At 46.7% G+C, this 22,562-nt stretch overlaps 2 protein-coding genes across 2 annotated transcripts in view; one reads left to right on the plus strand and one right to left on the minus strand.

The window, feature by feature from the left end:
* The window catches only part of utp20 (UTP20 small subunit processome component), a 36,546-nt gene extending 23,724 nt beyond the window's left edge, over positions 1-12,822 (minus strand). Inside the window, exons 1-21 of the mRNA XM_079755928.1 lie at positions 12,725-12,822; positions 12,181-12,261; positions 11,975-12,041; positions 9,492-9,624; positions 8,924-9,112; positions 8,444-8,525; positions 7,886-8,023; positions 7,090-7,245; positions 6,397-6,561; positions 5,620-5,754; positions 5,325-5,402; positions 5,020-5,201; positions 4,670-4,831; positions 4,457-4,545; positions 4,185-4,290; positions 2,577-2,727; positions 2,341-2,403; positions 1,852-2,019; positions 1,320-1,396; positions 823-902; positions 165-441 (exon numbers count right to left, since the gene is read on the minus strand). Of these exons, the coding sequence (XP_079612054.1) occupies positions 165-441; positions 823-902; positions 1,320-1,396; positions 1,852-2,019; positions 2,341-2,403; positions 2,577-2,727; positions 4,185-4,290; positions 4,457-4,545; positions 4,670-4,831; positions 5,020-5,201; positions 5,325-5,402; positions 5,620-5,754; positions 6,397-6,561; positions 7,090-7,245; positions 7,886-8,023; positions 8,444-8,525; positions 8,924-9,112; positions 9,492-9,624; positions 11,975-12,041; positions 12,181-12,261; positions 12,725-12,775 (2,630 nt within the window). The 5' untranslated portion in view covers positions 12,776-12,822. The remainder of the gene's footprint in view (positions 1-164; positions 442-822; positions 903-1,319; positions 1,397-1,851; positions 2,020-2,340; positions 2,404-2,576; positions 2,728-4,184; positions 4,291-4,456; positions 4,546-4,669; positions 4,832-5,019; positions 5,202-5,324; positions 5,403-5,619; positions 5,755-6,396; positions 6,562-7,089; positions 7,246-7,885; positions 8,024-8,443; positions 8,526-8,923; positions 9,113-9,491; positions 9,625-11,974; positions 12,042-12,180; positions 12,262-12,724) is intronic.
* Positions 12,823-13,669: 847 nt separating this feature from the next.
* Positions 13,670-22,469, plus strand: slc5a8 (solute carrier family 5 member 8; the record flags this gene model as incomplete). The annotated part of the gene is made up of 17 exons (XM_079756050.1): positions 13,670-13,903; positions 14,987-15,106; positions 16,279-16,344; positions 16,454-16,505; positions 16,644-16,711; positions 17,005-17,043; positions 17,588-17,703; positions 18,050-18,190; positions 18,612-18,741; positions 19,297-19,385; positions 20,202-20,311; positions 20,722-20,789; positions 20,927-21,013; positions 21,146-21,420; positions 21,888-21,991; positions 22,157-22,245; positions 22,350-22,469. 17 exons carry the CDS (start codon positions 13,670-13,672, stop codon positions 22,467-22,469), a joined length of 1,908 nt encoding a protein of 635 aa, XP_079612176.1.
* Between the last annotated feature and the right edge of the window lie 93 nt (positions 22,470-22,562).

A 22,562-nucleotide genomic window follows, 5' to 3' on the forward strand; every position in this document is an offset into this window, starting at 1 on the left:
GATCTGAACCTGATGACCTCTGGCCTAACAGAAGGAGGAGCAGGGGATCTGAACCTGATGAGCTCTGGCCTAACCGAAGGAGGAGCAGGGGATCTGAACCTGATGACCTCTGGCCTAACAGAAGGAGGAGAAGGGGATCTGAAGGAGGAGACGGGAATCTGAACCTGATGAACTGCAGGAAGAGCGGGGTGAGCTCCCGGCTGCGCGGCTCCACACAGTCGGGGAAGTGGGTCATGGCGCGCCACAGCTGGCTGCGGAAGTTGGTGAAGTCCGTCCTGGCGCCAGTGTCAGAGGTCAGCTTGGCCTGCTCCAGGAACAGCACGCCCACGTCGCCGCTCTCGATGACGTCGCAGCCCGCCTCTCCGGACAGATCTGATTGGTCGTCGCCCTCATCGTCGCTGTCGTCGTCGCGGTCCTCCCCGCGACGCTGCAGCTCTTTTTCTGAAGCACACGTTGACAGAAAGGTTGTGGGTGAGATTCCACACCTGGAGGCATCCTTCGGCAAGATACACTCACAGCCACCTGCTCGTTAACGGCACCCCTTCTGAATCACTGCAAGTAACTTTGGATAAAGGTAAAAACGTATAAACGTAAAAACTAGTACTATAAAAAGGTAAAGGATAGTTTAATTAAGAAAGAAATGCATAATAAACTTCCAATCATGTAAAGTATTTGTGCTGATTAATAATAACCAATCCAAACGTGTAATACACATCCTGATTCAACATCAGAGTCACCATCCAGGCTAGCCCTTCTAGCTAGCTATAAGTGGGCTAACATCGCGGTTAGCATGGTCGCTAACAGCCCAGCTGGGTCTCCTACCTGCCAGTCCCGCCACGGTCTGCAGGTGTTCGTAGAAGACCTGCCAGAAGCTCTTGTTGTCCATCCCTCGGGCGTGGCTCCTGGGGTCCACGAAAACAAATCAACAGGTCACACAAGGTACATCTTAGACTATTTAGTCTTTTAGACTCTGTTCCACAGTGGCTTTTAAGATACATCGTTAATGCAGGCATCTTGCGCAATGATTCCAGCAGGTAGACTGAGGACATTTGGATTCAAAATCAGCTCAGAGTCAAATTCCCTAACTGCTACAGTATCCTCTCCCTTTATAAAATATACATTATGCTCAAGCAAGAAAAACAATGCATATTGATCGACTTTTCACACTATATACATTCACTGATTTAGGATCAACAGAATTAATTAGAATGATCTTCCCAAAAAACAAAGCGCTAAAAGCCCTAGCGTACTAAAATGAGGCAATAACAGTGAAAAGGCGTTTCTGAGTAAATGTACGAGTAGTGCTAACAGGTACTTACACCAGCAGCTCGATGACGGGGTCCCACAGAGACTTGAAGTTGATGTAGAGCATCGCTATCAGGTAGCGCAGCGGCACCTTAACACACACACATACGTGTCATGGCTGGTGTGATGCCACAGGTTCGACCATTGGATTGAACAACTGTCAGTCAGCGACCACTGGGGGGACTTTAAATCACTGGTTTTAGAAGAAAACCAGTCACCAGAACGCCCCAATCTCAAGTGAAATCAACCAAATTGTATAAAACGTAGAATTACTATTTAATTATGGACTCTAATTGTCATCCATAGGATGAATAATTAATTGATGCATGCCCACACATAAATCAGCTTGTTGTGAGTGGGAGTGGCTCTTGTAAGAAACAGTCTGAACACCAATATAGTCCCACCCCTAAATAAAATAAAACTATCTCTACCGAGTCAGGATAATGCATTTGCTTTTAACTTTAACACTAGGTAGGGGACTAGCATCAGGTGTGGGGGGGGGCGTGCCACGGTAACCCCATCGCTAGGCGACGGTGGTCTCCTCACCTGCTGGAAGGTTCCGGGGGGCCCCTGCGGCAGGCAGCCCTGGGCCAGGTCGTGCCTCAGCTTGCGGAGGTGCAGCAGCTTCTCTCTGTAGTCCTGCACGGTGGCCGGGACGCGCTCCGCCTGCAGGCACACGGCAAACACGGGCTGCACCGCCTCGCTCTCCTCTCCCTGGAGACGGAGAGAGAGAGATCAACCTCAGAGAGAGGGACCGGGGGCAGACGCAACACACATACATAGACCACACAGACCAGAGAGATAGATAGAGCAGCAGATAGACAGACATATAGGCCAAGACAGACAGACAGATAGAGAGAAAGATTGATGCCCGATTGGTCAACCAACACAGATAAATAGATAAGACACATGGAGCATTAGACAGATGGATGGACAGCACCATCAGACAGACAGCTGTTCAAACAGACAGGCCGACAGACATGCGGGCAGGAAGTCAGACGGACTTCACTGCAGTGTACTTCCTGTTTGTCTTACCTCTGTCTGGACAGGAAGTTCCGCCGCAAAGTGAGTGAATATCCTGAGTGTCAAGAGGCGGATCTGGAAAAAGACCATTGGGAGTGTCTGGAGTTAAGGATGTCATAATTTATGCATTTTAAATCGGAACTGATGCTAACTTCAAGCGGACTGTTCAAGCTCAAGCCCTTGGAAGATAAAGGACATCAGATCATCATACCAAAGCACCCTGCTCACTTCCTATAGCCGCTTGTTACCTTGGCAATGTTGGACGACACGTTGGCGTGAAGAATCTGGTACACCTCCAACAATGCATTGTGCGTCCTGTGCTCGGAGAGGCCCCCGAGGGCCAGGCGGGTGTAGTAGAGGTCGCCCAGCAACAGCGCAGACAGATCCGTGGGGTACTTCCTGTCCGCAACAGGAAATGAGAAGAAGATGGCGTCAAGAGAAAGGCCTGCAGTAACCATGGTAACCATGGTACCCATCCCATTACAAAGCATTGAAAGATAAAAAAGATGGAAAACACCAGCAATCCTTATGTCAGCTGAAAAGCTGTTTCAGGAGGATTTAACCTTTTAATTCAAACTTATTTCAGAAATCTGGACAAAATGGGCCTATTGAAATCAAACAGCTCCTGCAGTTACAATATACCGCTCTGCATTGAAGTCGCGGAGGATAAATCATGAACTATAGCTTGTTGTATGCATGTTAAGGGAAGTGTATTGGCCCATGTAGAACCAACTATATACACAACAGAAGTTCACAAAAAAGGATAGAGAACAGAATTCCACACAGGGATCTCTAGGTGCTGAACAACCAGGCCCTGAGCGACAGACAGAGCCCCAGGGCCCCGAGCCAAGCCTCGGCCCTGATACCCTGACCTTGGAGTCAGATGTCCGGAAGAGATCTAGCTAGATTCCTAGGAGCCATTTACTCGCACGCACACACACGCTCTCCAAACACACAAACACACATCCACTCTCCAAACACACACACATCCACTCTCCACACCCACACACACCAGGGGGTGAACCCCGGGTGGGTGAGCTCATAACCCTGTGGGCCCAGCAGGGTGGAGGATCAAAGGAGCGCGGTCCCGCCCAGTAACCAGTGGAGTGCACTGGTCCGACTCTGGCGCCGGTAACAGAAAGAGTCCAGCAGACGTCCTGATCCATCCCACCGCCGGAGAACAGAGACCTCTTGAACATCGCGGCACACTATCATTTGTTTCTCTTTTTATGTGCTCGTGAGGGCGGCCGATACGCCCCGACCGTCCCTTCATCCCTTCGTCTTCCTGCCATCCAACTCTGAAATGTCCTCCGCAAACAACGGATCTGAATGAACATGAACTCACAAAGTGGCGCGCTGTGGCCCAGGCGATACATGAATCGTATGGGCATGAACTCAGAAACACATCTTAGAGAGAATAAGTTGTGTGTCCTTGACTCCATTACTTTGTACTCTAATCGTGGCCTCGGTCCATTGTTGCTAATGTCTCTCATCGGAACAAGAGGCAAAATTTAAGACCTCACTCTACCCACTGTCAGTGGATATTGGTAGATTGATGACATGCACCCATATCACCACACACACACCCTATCTACTCTCTGGGTCATTCCTAGACATCTTTAACACACACACACACACACCCTTATCTCACTAACACACACACACACACACATGTACCTCACTAACACACACACACACACACACACACACACACACACACACACACACACATCTGTGTCTCGCCAACACACAGACATACAAAAATCTACACGCACACACACACACATCTGTATCTCTCTCACACACACACACACACACATACATCTTTATCTAACACACACTGGAGAAGTACTCACTGCAGGGTGGCCACGACCTTGTCCACTGGGACCAATGAGAGCAGGTGGGCGGAGCTATCCAGGGTGAGCAGACAGCTGAGAGCCTGTCTGGCAACAAACAGACCCGCTGGGCGAGGGGGAGGGAGATACAGAGAGGGAGGCAGAGAGAGAGAGGCGTGCATCTTATCAGATTAGAGTTTAGAAGTAACTGAACATTCAGAACATATCTAGAACAAAACAGAACCGGTGGTAACAGTTGCACAATGTAGCTGTACAGTCTAACTTGGGCTCACCTTTCCCGAGTTCCTGGGTCTGGATCAGACCCAGGAGGCGGTTCAGGAGGTCTGTGACTGCTGGAACCACACTGGTGCCGGCCAGAGGCCTGCAGGGGAACCACAACCACCATTTAGCATCGCCTCAGGATCGGAAACAACCGCTTACAGCACCGCCAAATGTGGAACTCAATGTACGACTGAGCGAGAGAGAAGGGAGAGAGTAGAGCATACCTGAGGTGGGGCAGCAGCACCAGGGCGCCCCAGGGGAGGGAGAGGTCCGAGATGGGCTTGTCTAGAGGCGGCTGGATCAGAGACAGAATCTGTTCTGGGACCAGCCTGCTCTCATCCTGCTCCTCTGGGTCACAGGGTCCGGCCTGGGGGGTCTCCTTGCTGCTGGGGTAAGAACACATGTTAGGATTCACAACAGACAGCCGTATTAACAATTGTTAGTGGTTGGCACTCAGTTCTATGAACATCCGTACTGACCAATGGACTTACAGCAGGTCGCTTTGGATAAAAGCGTCTGCTAAACGCCCTAAATTTAAAGGTAAATGGTTCCTTGCAGTGCCGCTGTGACTTACCCCTGGGGAGGGGCTCCGGTGAACAGCAGGGGGTAGACCTCGAAGGCCATGGAGCCGTCGCTGGGCGGGGGGGCCTTGGACAGGATGAGCTGCACCAGGACCTCCAGGCCCCGCTGGGGGGCGCTGGGGTCCGCGCTGCGCAGCAGACCGGAGGAGAACCGCAGCAGGGTGGGCAGGAAGAGCTGTGGGGGTTACAAACTACATTTAAAAACAGATCCAGTAACCAATTCTCCAACCTAGTGAAGCGGTAGTAGTCTGATTTGTTTTTGGTTCATGAGATGTTGGACCCCCAGCCCGGCTCACACCTTCTCAAACTGCTTCATGGTGAACATCTCCTTGGTGAACTCCAGAATCAGGTCCTGATCTATATCACTGGCAAACACCTGGGAGGGAGAGAGAGGGGGGAGGGAGAGGGGATGGAGGGGGGGGGGGGGGGGGAGAGAGAGAGAGAGAGAGAGAGAGAGAGAACGTCAGACTTCAGAACACACAAACACATTGCATAGTCCTAGACACAAACCCGTAGACATGCGCACACAAAAAGACACACACATCTCCTTTCAGACACACACACACACAAACACACACACACACACACAGTACCGTTTGCACCGTCTCCTGGATGAAGGGGGAGGGCAGGAAGATGTTCTCCCCCAGGAGCAGGGAGGATGTGATCTGGAGGAGGAGCTGAGAGCAGGAGGCGGGGAGTCCCGGGGTCCGGACCACCTTCATCACCGTCTGCACAGAGAGAGAGCGAGATGGTGACACATGGAAACAGCATCACGTCGCTATGGTAACCGCATCAGGTCACTATGGTGACAGCATCACATCGTTACGGCAACCGCATGACGTCGCTATGGCAACAGCATCACGCCGTTGTGTAACCGCATGACGATGCTATAGTAACCGCATAACGTCGCTATGGTAACAGCACCACGTCGCTATGGTAACCGAAACACGTCACTATGGTAAAAGAAGGACAGTGTAGCTAAACATCCCTATGCTAACAGTGTCATCCACTACCTCGCAATGGTAACGGTATCAATGGTTTCTACACATTAGATACGATCTTGACCCTCTATGTTGAAACATGCTGTGCGGCCAGCTTCATCACCATGGAAAGTAGGGGCACAATGATGTATCAGTCACTGATGTACAGCTGCCAAAATGTGTAACGTTGGAAACTAAAGTGCTGTTTCTTTCCAATCAATTAACGCTGCTGTGTTTGTAGGTGAAAAACACAACTGTTGATTGATTATGAAAAAGACGATCAATATCTGTATCGGCCTAGAGCAGTGTATAAATACAGGCCATACTGGTGCATTCCTAATGCACACCATATTAACCTCTCCATAGGTGCCATAGTGATGGACCTCCTACCTGGCAGACCGCCTGTGGTTTGGTGACCTTGGCTCCGTCCTTATGGGAGGCCAGGGTATGGAGAACAAACAGCAGCCTCTCCAGCTGCTCCTCCACCTGCTCTTTCAGCACGCCTTGCGGCATCTCCTCCCTCTGCAGGACCTCCAGCACCTCCACGACACACGCCTGACACACACACCCCCATTCACACCGTTACATTTAAATTTAGTGCATTTAGCAGACGCATTTGTCCAAAGCGACTTAAAATAAGTTAATTTGTCAGAAGAAAGAGAAACCACAATATATCGCTGTCGGTACAGTAAGGATGTTCATAGAACCAAGTGCAAAGCACAAATAATAGTTACGTTAACCCCTTCCCTGTATACAACAGATATAGCTAGGATAAGATGCTACACAATACACAAAAGAAAGTACTATTTTTAAGTGCAATGACGTACAACATACGCCCTGGCAACTTTTTAGGACTTTTTTTAGGACTTTTAAATGCTTCTATGAACAACCTAACAAAGTAATGTAAACAGAGTTGAATGACCCTAAAGCTTTTACATTGAATTAGTTTTGCCTTATTTAGTTTACTTTCACTTTAAACTGAAGGTGGGATCTCTGCCGGTCTGACCGTGACGACGAGCTGTGAAAAAGGACAAGAACACGGCCTAACATCCCCACCCGATGCAGCCAATGAGGAGGCCTCACCTGCAGGGACTCCCAGAGAACCAGGAAGTGCTCCTTGTCGACGTGATTGGCTGCGGCCTGAGCCATCTGATCCAGGGCGTCCCTGACCGTGTCCCAGGGCAGCCGGAGGGCGGGGTCTAGGGTGGGGCCCAGCTTCTTCAGAGCAAGGGGGAAAGCCTGTAGAGGGGGAGGAGGTGATCTTATCATCAGGGAGGGAGGGAGGGAGTAACACAAGAGTGTGTCTACTAACACACAGATAATGCGGCACTGGAGCTATGAGGCTGCCTGTGATGCGCCGCTGAATGGTTACTCCAAGTGTAGACTAACACATGCAACTAAAAAAAGAAGTAAAAGTTAAAAAAATATATCCATATATTATTATTATTATATGATTATTAGGTAGCCTAATACTGTGATTGTTTAGTAGATTATTAGGCTACCTAGATTATTGGATAGTCTTTTAATCACAGCGCCAAGTATAGTGTACATTTATCTTTGTGTTTGTAGACAAACTACAATCTTGTTGTTGTGCTGTAATCTGGGAAGCTATTTGGAACCCTCACATGAACAGGAGCGAGGCTACTGTAACAAGCAAATAGTAGCAGCTCACGGAGAGCCAATGCTAACCCAGCCAACTCCCCTTCTGGACGAACCGTGATGAATTTAGAATAAAACAACTCGTCTGATTCTGAGTAAACCAAGCAAATGCCAATCTACATATACCTCTGTGTATCTCTTGAATCCAATTTTAATATTGGCCGGTTAAGACTCCACAGAAAACACATACATTGCAATAAAATCAGAGTGGATGACCGACCTTCTCGGCGCAGGAGTGGAACATGCAGCGGACGCCCTTGCACATCTCAAACAGCAGCTGCCCGGCGCCCTTGGCCTTCTCAGGGTGTGCCTCCAGGTCAGAGAGCATGAGGACCAGCAGACCGTCCATGTCTGGGACCTGGAACACACACAAAGTCATCAGTAGGTGCTGCAAACCACCACTACATTGCACTCCGCTTGGAGGATGTTAAGATGAAGGCTACGACCCTGAATATCAAATTCATTCTAATGAAAAATGTAGCTATGTTTTATTAATTAAAACAAATAACATTAATCAGTGTGGTATCATAGGGACGTCAACTTGGGTCAGGTTTAACAGGTGAGGTTTGGCAGAACAACACGCCAAAGACACACCGGCTATTGCTAAGATTTAGAACACATCAATCACACAGAAAATATTCATACATGTTGATGATACAGGATTTGTATATCAACCATTGATAAACGTCTTGTCATCAGAGACATTTATACTCATCAATAACAGATCATACAATTAAAAGATACTTAAAAATGATGCCTCATAAAACACAACGCCCACCTTTCTCATCAGGAAGGAGAAGCTCTCGGCTGCAAAGTTGCAGATGTGCTCCTTCTTGTGGGCCAGCAAGGGGCTGTAGAGCCTGGAAGAGAGAAACAGGTAACCTTCAGGCCCACACAGAGGAGTGGGACAAACACTTTAAACAAAAAAACACCATTGGGCTGTAGCGCCTGGAAGAGAGAAGCCTGCTTCAGACCGGCTCAGAGACCCGCCGGTACATAGGAGGGGGGAGCTCGTGTTCATCAGGACTAACACTAGATAACACTTCATAACTCTAACACAAACCCCCTGGGGATACTGGTGCTTCACGGTATGACGGTCCAAGACAGAGAAGACCCTTCTCAAAGAAGACCAGATGATATCTAAACAACTTCTACAATATCAAAATTTAATTCACAAATAAATGGGCATTTGCTTCTTTATATTACGGTGTGTTACTGTAGTGCAGACGGTCCTGAGGAGCACGGCGCCCCTGCTCACCTGTAGATGTTGCTCATGTCCCGGGTCATCAGCCTCCACAGGTACTTGTACAGGTAGGACAGGCAGGTGAAGACCCACTCCAGCACCTCTGTGTCCTTGGTCTCCAGCAGGGGGGTGATGAGCAGGAAGAAGTCTGGGAAGTGGGGGTAGAAGTCCGTCTGGAGGTCCCTGGCCAGCCGCACCACCAGGCTGGGTGGTGGGGGGGTAGAGAGAGAGATAATAATAATAAAGAGTATTAATAATACAATAGTGTTTTATTAATCACTTAACCAATCAAAATGCTTTAAGTGTCTAATTCGATGTTTAGTCATTTATTCAGATTCCTATATTGTCAATGCGGATTGACAGAAATCTCCTTTAGACGTTTTTCGGTTAAAAAAACATTAAAAACAGAATGCATCCTTATGTAGTAAACAAAAAGCTTCAGAGATTGTCATGCTCCGAAGGTAAACAACAGCCTTTGTTTACTACATAGTCATTCATCATCATACGACCTTAATGAGCAGGTCAGGGTGTATTGCTCAAGGATGCCTACAGGTATAGCTCAAACCCACCCATACAAACTTACTCGAGGAGGGGCTGGTAGGCCATGCTGTTCTTGACGGCGAGGTGGGCTTTCAGGCTGGCCACCACGGCCTTCTGGTGGAAGACCAGCAGGTTGAAGGTCTGGCACTGGTTGAACACGTCCCTCATTAAGGCCACTGTTGCAGAGAGACAGAAAACCATTAACACAAGGATTAGAAACATGGGAACCATCAACAACGTAAAGGTGTTGGTAAAAACTCGAGGACAATAAATGGTAAATGGACTGCAAACCGGAATATTAGAAAGCGCTTCCCATTATTGCCTGACATTCACCCATTCATGCACACATTCACACAGCAACGGCGGCGTCACCCATGCAAGGCGACAGCCAGCTCGTCGGGAGCATTTAGGGTGAGATTTCTTGCTCACGGACACCTCGTGAGCAAGACACAATAACTAAAGAATGGAGGAGATGTGGGTCTGCGATCTCTGGACAAATCGATGGGGCGGATGCAAGGTCGAGGCTAGGTTAGAGATACAGAGAGATGGAGGAAAGAGCGAGAGAGAGAGAGAGGGGAGAGACTGAGCAAGCGGGGTAATATAGAGAGAGGGAGGAAAAGAGAGGGAATGGGAGAGACTGAGATGGGGGAGTAATGGAGAGAGAGGGAGAGAGAGACTGAGGGAGAGAGAGTGAGGGAATAGATAAGGAAGGAGAGATCAACAACAAAGCAGAATTTTTTGTATTCACTCAATGCAAGAGAGATGGAGACAAAGGGAGCGAGTGGGACAGAGACTTATAGAGGGGAGTAAAAGAGGGAGAGGAAGACAAAGAGAGAGTGGGAGAGACTGCGAGAGCAGATTAATAGAGAGAGAGGGCGAGAAAGACTGAGGGAGGGAGAGTGATGGAATAGATGAGGAAAGAGAAATCCACAACACAGCAGACTTGTTTGTATTCGATCAATGCTATGCATGAGGAAGCATGAGAACAGCAAAGTCAAGGTGTTATCTGTTCTGTGTCAATAGGCTCTGTGTGTGGTGGTGAGGGGTTTTGTTTTCAAGGTATCCATGACGCTGGGGGGGGGTTGGTAGACCCTGAGTCCCTTGGGATGAAGGGTGTGTGATCAATGTAAATAGTAAAACAGTGGTCTCTCTGTCTCTGTCTGTCTGGATACCCCTCTGTCTCTGGATCTTTCTTTCTCTCCCTCTCTGTCTCTCTTTCTATGAGAAAACATCCTCCCTATCGGGTCTCTCTTCCCTGATTGGCTCGGATCACATGCTCATGACCACGGCGTCAGCCAACGGGTGATCTGCGTTCTCCTGTTCATTCAGTCATTCGTTCATTCATTCACCATGCAAGGCGACAGCCAGCTCGTCGGGAGCAGTTAGGGTTAGAGGCGTCTTGCTCAGGAACACCTCGACACGCTAGGAGGAGCCGGGGATCGAACTAGCTTCCGGTTACCAGCAAACCCGCTCTACCTCCTGAGACACATGCCGCCCCTCTATTATTATTACAATGTTATTACAATGTTATTACAATGTTATTATATGTACACTCAACTAGGGCTGGGCGATATGGGCCAAAATGAATATCTCGATATTTTTTTACTATATCTCGATACACGATATATATCTTGATATATTTTGAATCTCCTCTAGAGCACATCATAAATGCTCGAATCAACCATGTCTGGCATAATGTTACTACATGTTATAATAATTTGAGTATTCCTGAAACATAAGTCTGCATGTAGATTACATGAAACAACATATTGTTTAAACTCATTAGTGCTTTCTATTGGGAGAATTTAGAACTTGCACATAAGAAAAGGAAAATCACAGCAATTTAGATTTACCAACAGCATTTATTCAAACCGTTAATTATTTTCGAGCAAAAACAGCTCAAAGCCGTTTTTTGTTCCACATCTTCCTTTCGGTAGCCAAACCACTGCCAGACGACGGATCCTGTACTATTCTTTTTTGAAACCAAATCCTCCGTTTCCATCATCTTTTCTCTCTCTCTCGCTGTTCTCACTCAACGGTAGGAGATGAGTGACCGGTCGCGTGTGTGACGTCACACACGCGACCGTCACACACGCGCGTAGAATCCTAGAATCTCGCGGGGGGAGTGAGTGTGTTTAATGCATATCAGTCTGTGAGGCAGAGAGCCACAGGAAAGAGCGAGAGAAGGGAACACAACGAGTATGCCGGCGGCGGCAAAAAGAAACATTGCGTGCCAATTTGTATTCGATGTTCGCGACAGGGGCCTTTTATACATCGCCTGGAGAACATCTCGCGATACATCGCATATATTCGATATATCGCCCAGCCCTACACTCAACCTCCCCCAACACAAACCAGAGGTGACTTTTCAGGAGCAATCTAACCATCTATAAAGGTAAAATAAGGAGCTAGAACAGATTGCTATATCCAATGGCCAAACTCTGATAATAAAAGACATGCACACACACACACTCACACACACACACACACACACACACACACACACACACACACACAGTTACTTACAGAAGTGGTCTGTCAAGTTTAGGTCTCTCCATTTTGTCAGACCTTCAAAGAAGTATGTGTCTACCTCCTGTAAATGGAGAACATTTGTTATTATAAGTCATGTAAATATGGCGCCATTTGGAAATATTCAAGAGCGGTTATTATAAGAATGAGCAGAACTCTCACTAGACGCATTATATTAATGAATTCAGTAAATGCTTCCATACCTCATCATAGGTTCCCGTCCGGTCAATTCGATGGATGACATCGATGTTGACATTTGCAAGTCTTTCTGCGAAAGTGAGAAACTGCAAAAAAAACATTGGTTCAATAATCATATTCACAACAATCATGGGGATGGACCGTGGACGATATCCCTATGATATAACACTGTTGTTAAATAACAACCTCGACTGACAGGTGACCGTTGCCTGATAGACAACATTCAGTCAGATAAAGAACCTACATATTGCATATGAAGATATTTCATATACTATCAATTCAAAGCATGAAGTATTCACAATTAAAACAGCAAGAAGCGTTTATACGCAGACAAAACGAGGCAATGCTGTAATTGAGTTGAGAGCAGCATATAGTAGAGAAACAGCTGGTTAAAAACAGACATTGCTGTATATAAGTCACCGATTAAATACAGTTGAATCTGTTATAGGGCAGCAAAAGGGTTCATGTTTTAAAGCAGAAGGTAAAGTTGAAGACCAGAGGTCCACCAGGCTTATAGTAGAAACCTGCCCTGTTCTGCTCTCTACTCACCCTGTAGGTATTCTCCGATTTGTGATAACTCGATTTGGACTTAAGCTTCATATTTTCAGTATTCCTAGAAGTCCGTAGAACGAAATGAATCAAGTAAAAAGAAGGTTTATGGGCTCATGTGTTTAGAAGTGTTTACACGCATGTAGCTGCCGGGGCGCCGCCATGTTGAATGGTGCATCATGGGAGCTCCTCCGGGTCCACGTGCTCACGGGAGGGCAGGGAAACCACGCCCATACGGTGACGTCAGTCAACAAGTTATTTTATTTATTAGTAAAGTAAAACATGTAAAATGTGTGATTGTTTGACATTACTTCTGATACTACGACATAGATAGATATAAATTCACCAAAACTGTTCAAATTCTACACATTTATTCTAGATTTGTACATTGTTATTAAAATGTGTCGACTAAATAGGTTTTTAGAGTTTTTAATAAACGGATGAGTTTAGTCAACGCGGTTGTTTCACTAGCTGAGAACGTGGTGTGTGTGTGTGTGTGTCTGTGTGTGTGTGTGTGTGTGCGCGCGCGCATGTGCGTCTGCGTGTGTGTGTGCGTGTGTGAGGACCGTTCTTGTCGGCACTCTTGACTTGGCAAGCACGCATGCATGTACCTGGATGGAATGTGGACACACACACACACACACACACACACACACACACACACACACACACACACACATACACACACACACACACAGTACACACATTGTGCTTCTGTCCACCCCCACCCCCCCTCTCTCTCCTACTCAAGGATAAAACTTTTTGCGATCAAAGTTGAAACCAGAAGATGCGACTTCCTTCTGTTTCTTCCGCTCCTCACCTCCACAAGCTGCCCGAACGCCTTAATATCTCACTGGAATAATATTCGTATAGAAATTAATATCAAGTGTCAGCATCCTTCTCAGAGTGACTGTAAAACCGGGTCCCGGTCAGAGCTGAGGCACTATGCCAGGTGGTCTCCCCGCCGTCGGCTCCTTCGCGGCCGCGGACTACGTGGTGTTCGCCCTCATGCTGCTGGTGTCGGCCGCGGTGGGGGTCTATTACGCCTGGGTGGACCGGAGCCGGGGGAGCACCGGGGATTTCCTGATGGGGGGCCGCAGCCTCACCGCCGTGCCGGTGTCCCTGTCGCTCACGGCCGGCTTCATGTCCGCCATCACGGTGCTGGCCAGCCCGGCCGAGGTAAGAGAACGCTAGTCCTAATGAGTCCACTGAAGATCAATTGGCCTGCAGGTTTCGGGTAAGGCCGGTTTTAAATATTCATAATAAGGAATATTCAAATTTAGGTATCAAAGGATATGATGTGTGATGAGGTATGATGTGAAATGTTGTATGACTATGAGTAAGTGTTATTAGTAATATCACTATATCATATTAATAATGTACTATTACTATATCAATATTCATAATAATGCTATTAATTATTACTTACATTATTAACTATAACAAATTTTAACAGGCTTTAAAAAGTTTGAGATCTAGAGTAACTCTCCTCAGTGATTCAGTCCTTCGTAGCACCATACGGTGTTCATTCATCATGTGTAAAGTCTGAGTTTCAGTAACTCACCTCAGCGATTTAACCCTTCATAGTGCCATAATTTGTTCATGTCAGGAGTAAAGTTTGAGTTTCTACAGTAACTCTCCTCGGAGACTCAGCCCTTCATAGTGCCATCATGTGTTCATTCATCAGGTGTAAAGTATGAGTTTCTAGAGTAACTCTCCTCAGTGATTCAGCCCTTCATAGTGCCCTCATGTGTTCATGCCAGGTGTAACGTTTGAGTTTCTAGAGTAACTCTCCTCAGTGATTCAGCCCTTCATAGTGCCATCATGTGTTCATTCATCAGGTGTAAATTCTGAGTGTCTAGAGTAACTCTCCTCATTGATTCAGCCCTTCATAGTGCCCTCATGTGTTCATGTCAGGTGTAAAGTTTGAGTTTCTAGAACAACTCCTCAGCGATTCAGTCTTTCATAGTGCCTTCATGTCTTCATTCATCAGGTGTAAAGTTTGAGTTTCAGTAACTCACCTCAGTGATTCAGCCCTTCATAGTGCCATCATGTGTTCATGTCAGGTGTAAAGTTTGAGTTTCTAGAGTAACTCTCCTCAGTGATTCAGCCCTTCATAGCGCCCTCATGTGTTCACGTCAGTTGTAGTTTCAGTAACTCAGTGATTCAGCCCTTCATAGGGCCCTCATGTGTTCACGTCAGTTGTAGTTTCAGTAAATCAGTGATTCAGCCCTTCATAGCGCCCTCATGTGTTCATGCTAGGTGTACCGGTACGGAGCCGTCTTCGGTCTGGTGGGTTTTTCCTACATCTTCACCGTCGTGGTGACCTCTGAGGTCTTCCTGCCGGTCTTCTACAGGCTGGCCATCACCAGCACCTACGAGGTGAGGGGCCGCAGGGGGTCCGGGTTCGATCCCAATGTCTGCCTTCTGTCCTGCAGGCATCCTAACCCCCAGTGTTGTGGACACCATCCCCCATCCCTGCTCCTTAATGACATGATACACGTCACAATGACTGAAGAATACGACTCTCTGGACCAGTTGGTTTGGACTGAGACGTGTGTTTGAGTCGTGTGGTACATACACAGACACATACACACAATCACACACACACCCACACACACACATACACATAGATTGCGTTATGTATAGTCATTGTGGTTTCCTGTGTTCGCAAGATACACAACAAAATGTATTTTGATGATGTTTAGTCATTTCCGTTCTTTTTAGTGTACTTTTTCTTATTGAAGTTCTCAGTTGATTCAGGTTAATGGTTTATTCTTATTTTATTATTATAGACTATTTCAGTGTGATGAATAGTTTTATATTATTGTAATATATTATATTCTATATATTTTCTATAGTCTTCTCTATTATCTACTCATAGTTCTACTATAATTCCAGTCTTTATTTATTCTGCTCTATTCTCCTGGATTGTTATGTGTCATAAGAGTGAGATTGTTGTGTCACAGAATTTTTACAAAGATGGTTTTATAGACTGGTCGAACAAGAAAAAGAAAGTAACTCAGTTATTGAATGTTAGTTTTACATTTACATTAAGGCCATTTAGCATTTAGTCTAGGTGAACTCTGAACAAGTGAGTCTTGAGTCAGTGTATTCGCTATTGAGCGAATGAATAGCTGAATTTCGATAGAAGGGTCTGTTAAGCTACGAGTGACATTGAAGCGTGCGTGGAGCGCGTCCCAGAGGGACAAAGGTTTGTTCATTGTTCAGTAGAACCTCTGTCCTCAAACTGATACTTAATGAACTCATGTTGAAACATGGTAAGGACTTCTGACCCAGAAACCAAATGAAAAGCGTTTCATACAAGACAACAGTGTTTCATTTGTTTTGGATACAGACCGGATGATTCAATAAATATGTAAATTCATGCATTCATCAATTATATCATTCCATGTTCCATTCATGTTCTCAGTCCATCCATATAACAATCTATTGAAACATCCATGGGTTTGAATCTTTGACGCATCAAGACACCCTCACCCTGTCACCCTAACCCATTCACTCACTCTGCCTAATGCCTTGTCGGCCTGCAGTACCTGGAGCTGCGCTTCAACCGAGCCACCAGGCTGATGGGCACCGTCCTCTTCATCGTTCAGACCGTGAGTCAGCACCTTCACATGACCACAACACATCCTACCCCTGCTCCGGATTAGCTACCTTCTTCCTGTGCTTGAGGGTCTGTCCATATATGGTCTGTCTCTGTCACAGGTGCTCTACACCGGGATTGTCATCTACGCTCCGGCGCTGGCTCTGAACCAAGGTGGGTGCACATATGAGAGCGCTCCAACCTGCATGGTGGTTTTACCTGTCGGAACTAAACTACATCTCTCTTTCTCTCCCGCTCTTTCTCTCTCTCTCTCTCTCTCTCTCTCTCTCTCTCTCACTCTCTTACTCTCAGTGACCGGCATGGACCTATGGGGAGCAGTCATCTCCACAGGGATTGTCTGCACATTCTACTGCACCTTGGTACCAAATCATTTAAATCTGCTTTTATCTCTAGATATACACAGTAGTAGTATATATTGATATACATTGTATACGTCATGCATATATATATGGATGAATACAATACTTACAAGAAGTGACCTAAGAAAGATGTTACCTGTAACCGTGTGTTGTCATAAGGGGAGAGGCTTGGTTCTTCTAAGCCATAGGCTCCGCCTCTCTGGCTCAGCTAACCTCAGCCTGGAGGTTTGGCTGAGTTGTGGTTCAGACGTGGTTTGCTCCTGTAATGATGTCACATGTGGGTGGGTTTGCAGGGCGGCCTGAAGGCGGTGGTGTGGACAGACGTGTTCCAGGTAAGAACCACAAGGTGCTGACCATAATCCAGATTAAGGTTAGATGAGTTGGCATACCCACACAGAACTCAGGTAATGAAGGGTTTGCTCAATGGGACCTAGCCACTGACCTGACTAAAAATAGCACAAAGGCCAACCAGCACACTGTGATGGCGGGAGCGTTCCAGGAAGAGACTGGGAGGGTTCTATGTTTAGCCACAATGATCCCCCACCAAATCTATGAAAGGGGAATACTGAACAATTTCAAGGTTTAGTCTACAATGTTCACCTCATGAGGGCACTGAGCTCAAATGAAACATCTTGGATGGAAAACAGAACTTAAACATCCACTTATTTACATCGCAGGGGATAGCACTGTGGTTCATCCTCATAACTTAACTCATCACAAAGGTGACGGCTGCAGTGATTAAGTACCACAGTGCAGGTGAAAAGAAAGTGAACAAGCAATGGGAACATTTAAATATGGACAAAGTGATAATAAAAGCATCAGATGAAGATAATGTATTAGATATATATGATGTTTGTATATTATTCTGTCCTGTAGGTGGGGGTGATGCTGGCAGGCTTCATGGCCGTCATCATCAGGTCTGTGCTTCTCCAGGGAGGGATCGGCCCTATCATCCAGCACTCAAAGCAGGGAGGCAGGCTCAACCTCTGGGAGTGAGTGTGCTGCTTCCTTAGCCACGAGCTAATCATCAGTGTAGCTGATGATTGTGGGCCAATGAATGGTCGGGAATGTACAATTCCATTATTATTTATTTATTACATTAAAATTGTAATAACGTATTGCACAATTTAAGAAACAGATTAACTGTTTAAATTAGATGGTATTGAAACAAACATTGAGGTTATTCCGTGTAGACATAAAGTATGGGGACATTATTTCAGTTAAAAAAGGTACATGGAGGCAATGTTGATCAAATGAGAAATCTCCAGCTGACTTCAGTTGGCCTGTTTTTCTCCTCCCTCTTATTCCTCCTCACTCTCTCCTTCTCCATCCCCGAAGCTTCGACATGGACCCCCTAAGGAGACACACCTTCTGGACCCTGACCATCGGGGGGACCTTCGTGTGGGTCAGCGTGTACGGTATCAACCAGGCCCAGGTCCAGCGGTACCTCTCCTGCAAGACCATCGCCCACGCCAGAATGTAAGTCCTGTTGAAGAAGACACAAGGGGGGCTTTATGACGTCCAAAAAGATGAAAGGAGCCCCCTTTATTCTTTCTCCTGCATTACTTATACTGACTTATATGTAGGTTAACAAGTTAATGTTTCAGTCAGAGTCAAACACTGCCTGCTTTATGGACGTATTCCACAGTCACATACCGTAGTGTTATTGTTAAATGTTTGAATGCATAACTAACAGTCTGAGTAGAAGTGATGTGTGTGTGTTTGTTTGTATCTAAAAAGGTGTGTGTGTGTGTTCGTATATTATGAAGTGTGTGTGAATGTGTGTTTATGTGTGTGTGTGTGTGTGTGTGTGTGTCTGTGAGTTTGTGTGTGTGTAACTGAGTCTTACATTTCTGAATATGATAATAATACGGCCCATTTGCTCTACTGTGTCTGCCAGGGCTCTGTACCTGAACCTGATTGGCCTGTGGATGGTGCTGGTGTGTTCTGTGATCTCGGGTCTGTGTCTCTACTCCGTCTATAAGAGCTGTGACCCCTGGACCGGGGGCCAAGTGACTGCGCTCGACCAGGTACAGTGCAGGGGAACACCTTCCCTCACGCGGCCTTCAGCTGCAGTATGGGCCTGGAGCGCAGGTTTCTGACCACAGCCGCTTAGCTCATGGTGAGGTTAGGGATGGATAGGTTAGATATTGATCGATTATGGTTAGTTTAGGGATTCATGAGTCGATTGGGTAAAGGTTTGATAAGGTAGTAGTTAGGCTAGGGGTCAATAAGGGTTAGATAAGGTTGTGGTTAGGCTAGGGTGAATAGGGTAAGGGTTTGATAAGGTTATGGCTAGGTTAGTGGGCGATAGGGTATGGGTTTGATAAGGTTATGGTTAGGGGGAAGCCACTTGGCATGGTGTCTCAGTTCTGACAAGTATCGTTAGGGATAGGTTGGGAATTGATGGGGGTCAGTTTAAGGGATGAATTTAGGGTTAGGTTATGGACGAATAAGTTTAGGTTAGATTGAGTGAGGTATGACAAGGTTAAGGTTAGATCTTGTGTGGTTAGTGCTGTGTACACTGGGCCGTTTGTATGCCATGGATGCTGCATGTGACCCAGCGCCCATGTGATCCTCCCCAGCTGATGCCCTACCTGGTGATGGACATCCTGAGGAGCTACCCCGGCGTCCCAGGGCTGTTCGTGGCGGCGGCGTACAGCGGCTCGCTCAGGTTCTCTCACAACAAAGTACCCAGACATGACGAGTCGATCAAACTGTCTTACATTTACATTCAGGACATTTAGCAGCCGCTTCTATCCAAAGTGACTTACAATCAGGCCCGTCGCGAGAAGGCAAGCAAACCAAGCAATTGCTTGGGGCCCCGAGCTGGCCTGGGGCCCCAAGACAACGACTGGTTATGGATAAAATGCAACGACAAATTATATGAATCAAGCGAAATAAAACATGTTTACCAAACATGTTCCCAAATGGAACGGACAAGGGAGGGGATAGGCGATTAATTGATAGCGCGCATTGAAACTCTCACTGTAGTACACACTCTCTCTCTCTCTCTCTCTCCCCCCCCCCCCCCCCCGCTTTGAAGTCTTACTTGGGGCCCCCAAATTCCTTGAAACGGCCCTGCTTACAATAAGTTCATTTGTCAGAAGAAAGACAATATATTGCTGTCGGTACAGTAGGGATGTTTATAGAAGCAAGTGTCAAACATTAACAAACGCTAGGTAAATCCATTCCCCATATACAACACAGATAGATAGGATAAGATGCTATACATTGTTAAGTAATTCTTTTTGTAGTCTTTCAAGTTACATGCTATCCATTCACATGGTGATCTTCACAACCCTGATCCATTCTTCTGGAGGTGGTAGAATGATGTCCAGGAGCCTTTGCAGAATGCAAGGTCTAGTGTTCATGATGGATCTCTAGAAACGCTGCAGTTTTGTATTTCACCGGAGGCGGCGCTGTTTCCCCAGTTGGTAGGTTGGTGATCGGTCGCTCTTTAACGTGAGCATGTTGTCCCCTGTTGCAGCACAGTCTCGTCCAGCATCAACGCCTTGACCGCGGTCACTGTAGAAGACCTGATCAGACCTCACATCCATCTGTCAGAGAAGCACCTGTCGTGGGCATCCAAAGGCCTCAGTAAGTAACATCTGCCCATAGATGAATAGAAAAAAGATTGTTTCATCAGCACCAGCGGAGTGGCATATGGCTCAGGAGGTAGAGCGGGTTGGCTTGTAACTGGAAGGTTGCTAGTTCAATCCCCGGCTCCTCCTAGCTGATGAGGTGTCCCTGAGTGATGACACCTCACCATAACTGCTCCCTTGCATGGTTGACTCAAGGGATTGGTTGCCGTCGATGGGTGAATGTTCGGCAACACTGTAAAGCGCTTTGAGTGGCCACTGGTTGGAAAGCACTGTATAAATGCAGTCCATGACATTCATTTTAACAAAGTATTACATGGATAGATAACATGAACCAAACTGAAAAAAGTGATGTGAAACCAGGAGTAAGCACTGCAGTGACAGTCCCCCCTTACTCTGCTGTGTCAGGTCTTCTGTACGGGGCTCTGTGCATCGCCATGGCGGCCATCGCTTCCCTCATGGGGGGGGTACTACAGGTACATCAGAATTACACTAACATGTTAGAAGAAAGGGGCGAGAAAGTGTGAATTCACTTTATGATGCTCTGCTTGCAGCAGCGTCAGTAACTAAGTGTGTTTACAGAGCAGGTGTGTGATCTGTGCTCCACTGACAGGCGGCCATCACCATCTTTGGCATCATCGGCGGACCTTTGCTCGGTCTCTTCACGCTGGGCATCCTGTTCCCTTTTGCTAATTCCAAAGTAAGTCATCACTAAACTGTGGATAGCTTTTATTCTGCTGTACCAGTATGAGAGGCATTATGCTTATAAAAGGACATAAAACAATATACTTTTATTCTGAAAAAACATAATTTGTTTCCCCCCCGCTTCCAGGGGGCCGTGTTGGGGCTGCTCTCGGGCCTGGTGATCGCCCTGTGGGTGGGGATCGGAGCCCAGATATACCCTCCCCTCGCTGCGATGAGCAGGCCGCTGGACCTCAGCACGGCTGGATGTAACTTCTCCACGGGCGTCTCCAACTGGAGCAGCACGGCCCTGCCCCCTCCACACAGCCCCTTCACCGGAGAGAGCACCTTCAGCCCAGAGAGCAGCGCCCTGCTGCCCCCACACGGCACCGTCACCCCAGGCTCACCAGAGAGCAGCGTCTTCAGGTCATACCATTAGGATAACATATACTGTAGCACAACACTTGGTAAGCCTATAGAAGCAATGGGCTTGACTCCAAAATTGACGTGTTTCTTGAAAAACTGATGTAGTTGACAATTTCTTCCGTGTTCAGCCATAGAACGTTGGCAGAACGTCTGCTATGTGGCCACTAGGGGGCGCTGAGAGATAACTGAATGTATAAACGAACATGCATGCAAAATTCTACTTCTAAGAAAACTGAATAGTAGTATCAGAATTGTTCAGCAAAATATCTCCCCATTCAGTGTTGACTTCGTTGCCATAGTATCATTTTACCACCGTATGTGAGGCTGATTCATCCTTTCAACCCTTTTTTTTTTATTGCAACCTGATTGTGTGTTAATTGGCCCTAATAACTCAAACCTTGTGGTAAAATAAGGGCGCTTTATTTGAAACATGTCCTGTTTTTCTTATTCCTCCTTTGAACCAGCAGGCCTATGCTGGCGGACAGCTGGTACTCTGTGTCCTACATGTATTTCAGCCCAATAGGAACCCTCACAGCCCTGACAGTGGGCGTGGTTGTCAGTCTACTATCAGGTACAAGACACCCCTCCTCAGGACTCGAACCAGCCTAATAAAAACACTAAATTGTGCTGTTTTTATTCCGATCTGCAGTAGATTAAATTAACAATAGAAATGGTTTGCATTGCCACTGAATTTGTTTGCCTATTGTTCATGACTTGCATTTATATCCTGAAACAGGAGGCTGGAAGGTGAACGTTGATTCTCGGCTGACACTGATGAAAGAAGACACAACGTGCTATCACGTCTTCAGATTCTTCAAGGAGAAGGTAACCCTCCACCACAGGCGTCTGGCAGCCATGACAACGCGTCTATAGGGATTTCATAACTGCCTCTGACCTCTGATCTCTGACCGTGTTCTCTCTTTCCAAAGGTTGCTGGCCGAACGAGAAACTTCGACCTCACAAAGAACGAAGCGAGGAAGATGGGAAACACTAACTTGGCTTTTTCTGACGTCGAGCTGGACTTGACCAAAGGACATGTTACGACCTGATGTTATAGGACAGTAACATCACATCGAAAGGATAGTTCTGATAATGTGTGTAAAAAAATCATTGAGTTAATAGAATAAATATCGTTGAGCAAA

The sequence above is a fragment of the Pollachius pollachius genome (assembly GCF_949987615.1).
Source record: "Pollachius pollachius genome assembly, chromosome: 18".
In the NCBI taxonomy this organism is placed as follows: Eukaryota; Metazoa; Chordata; class Actinopteri; order Gadiformes; family Gadidae; genus Pollachius; species Pollachius pollachius.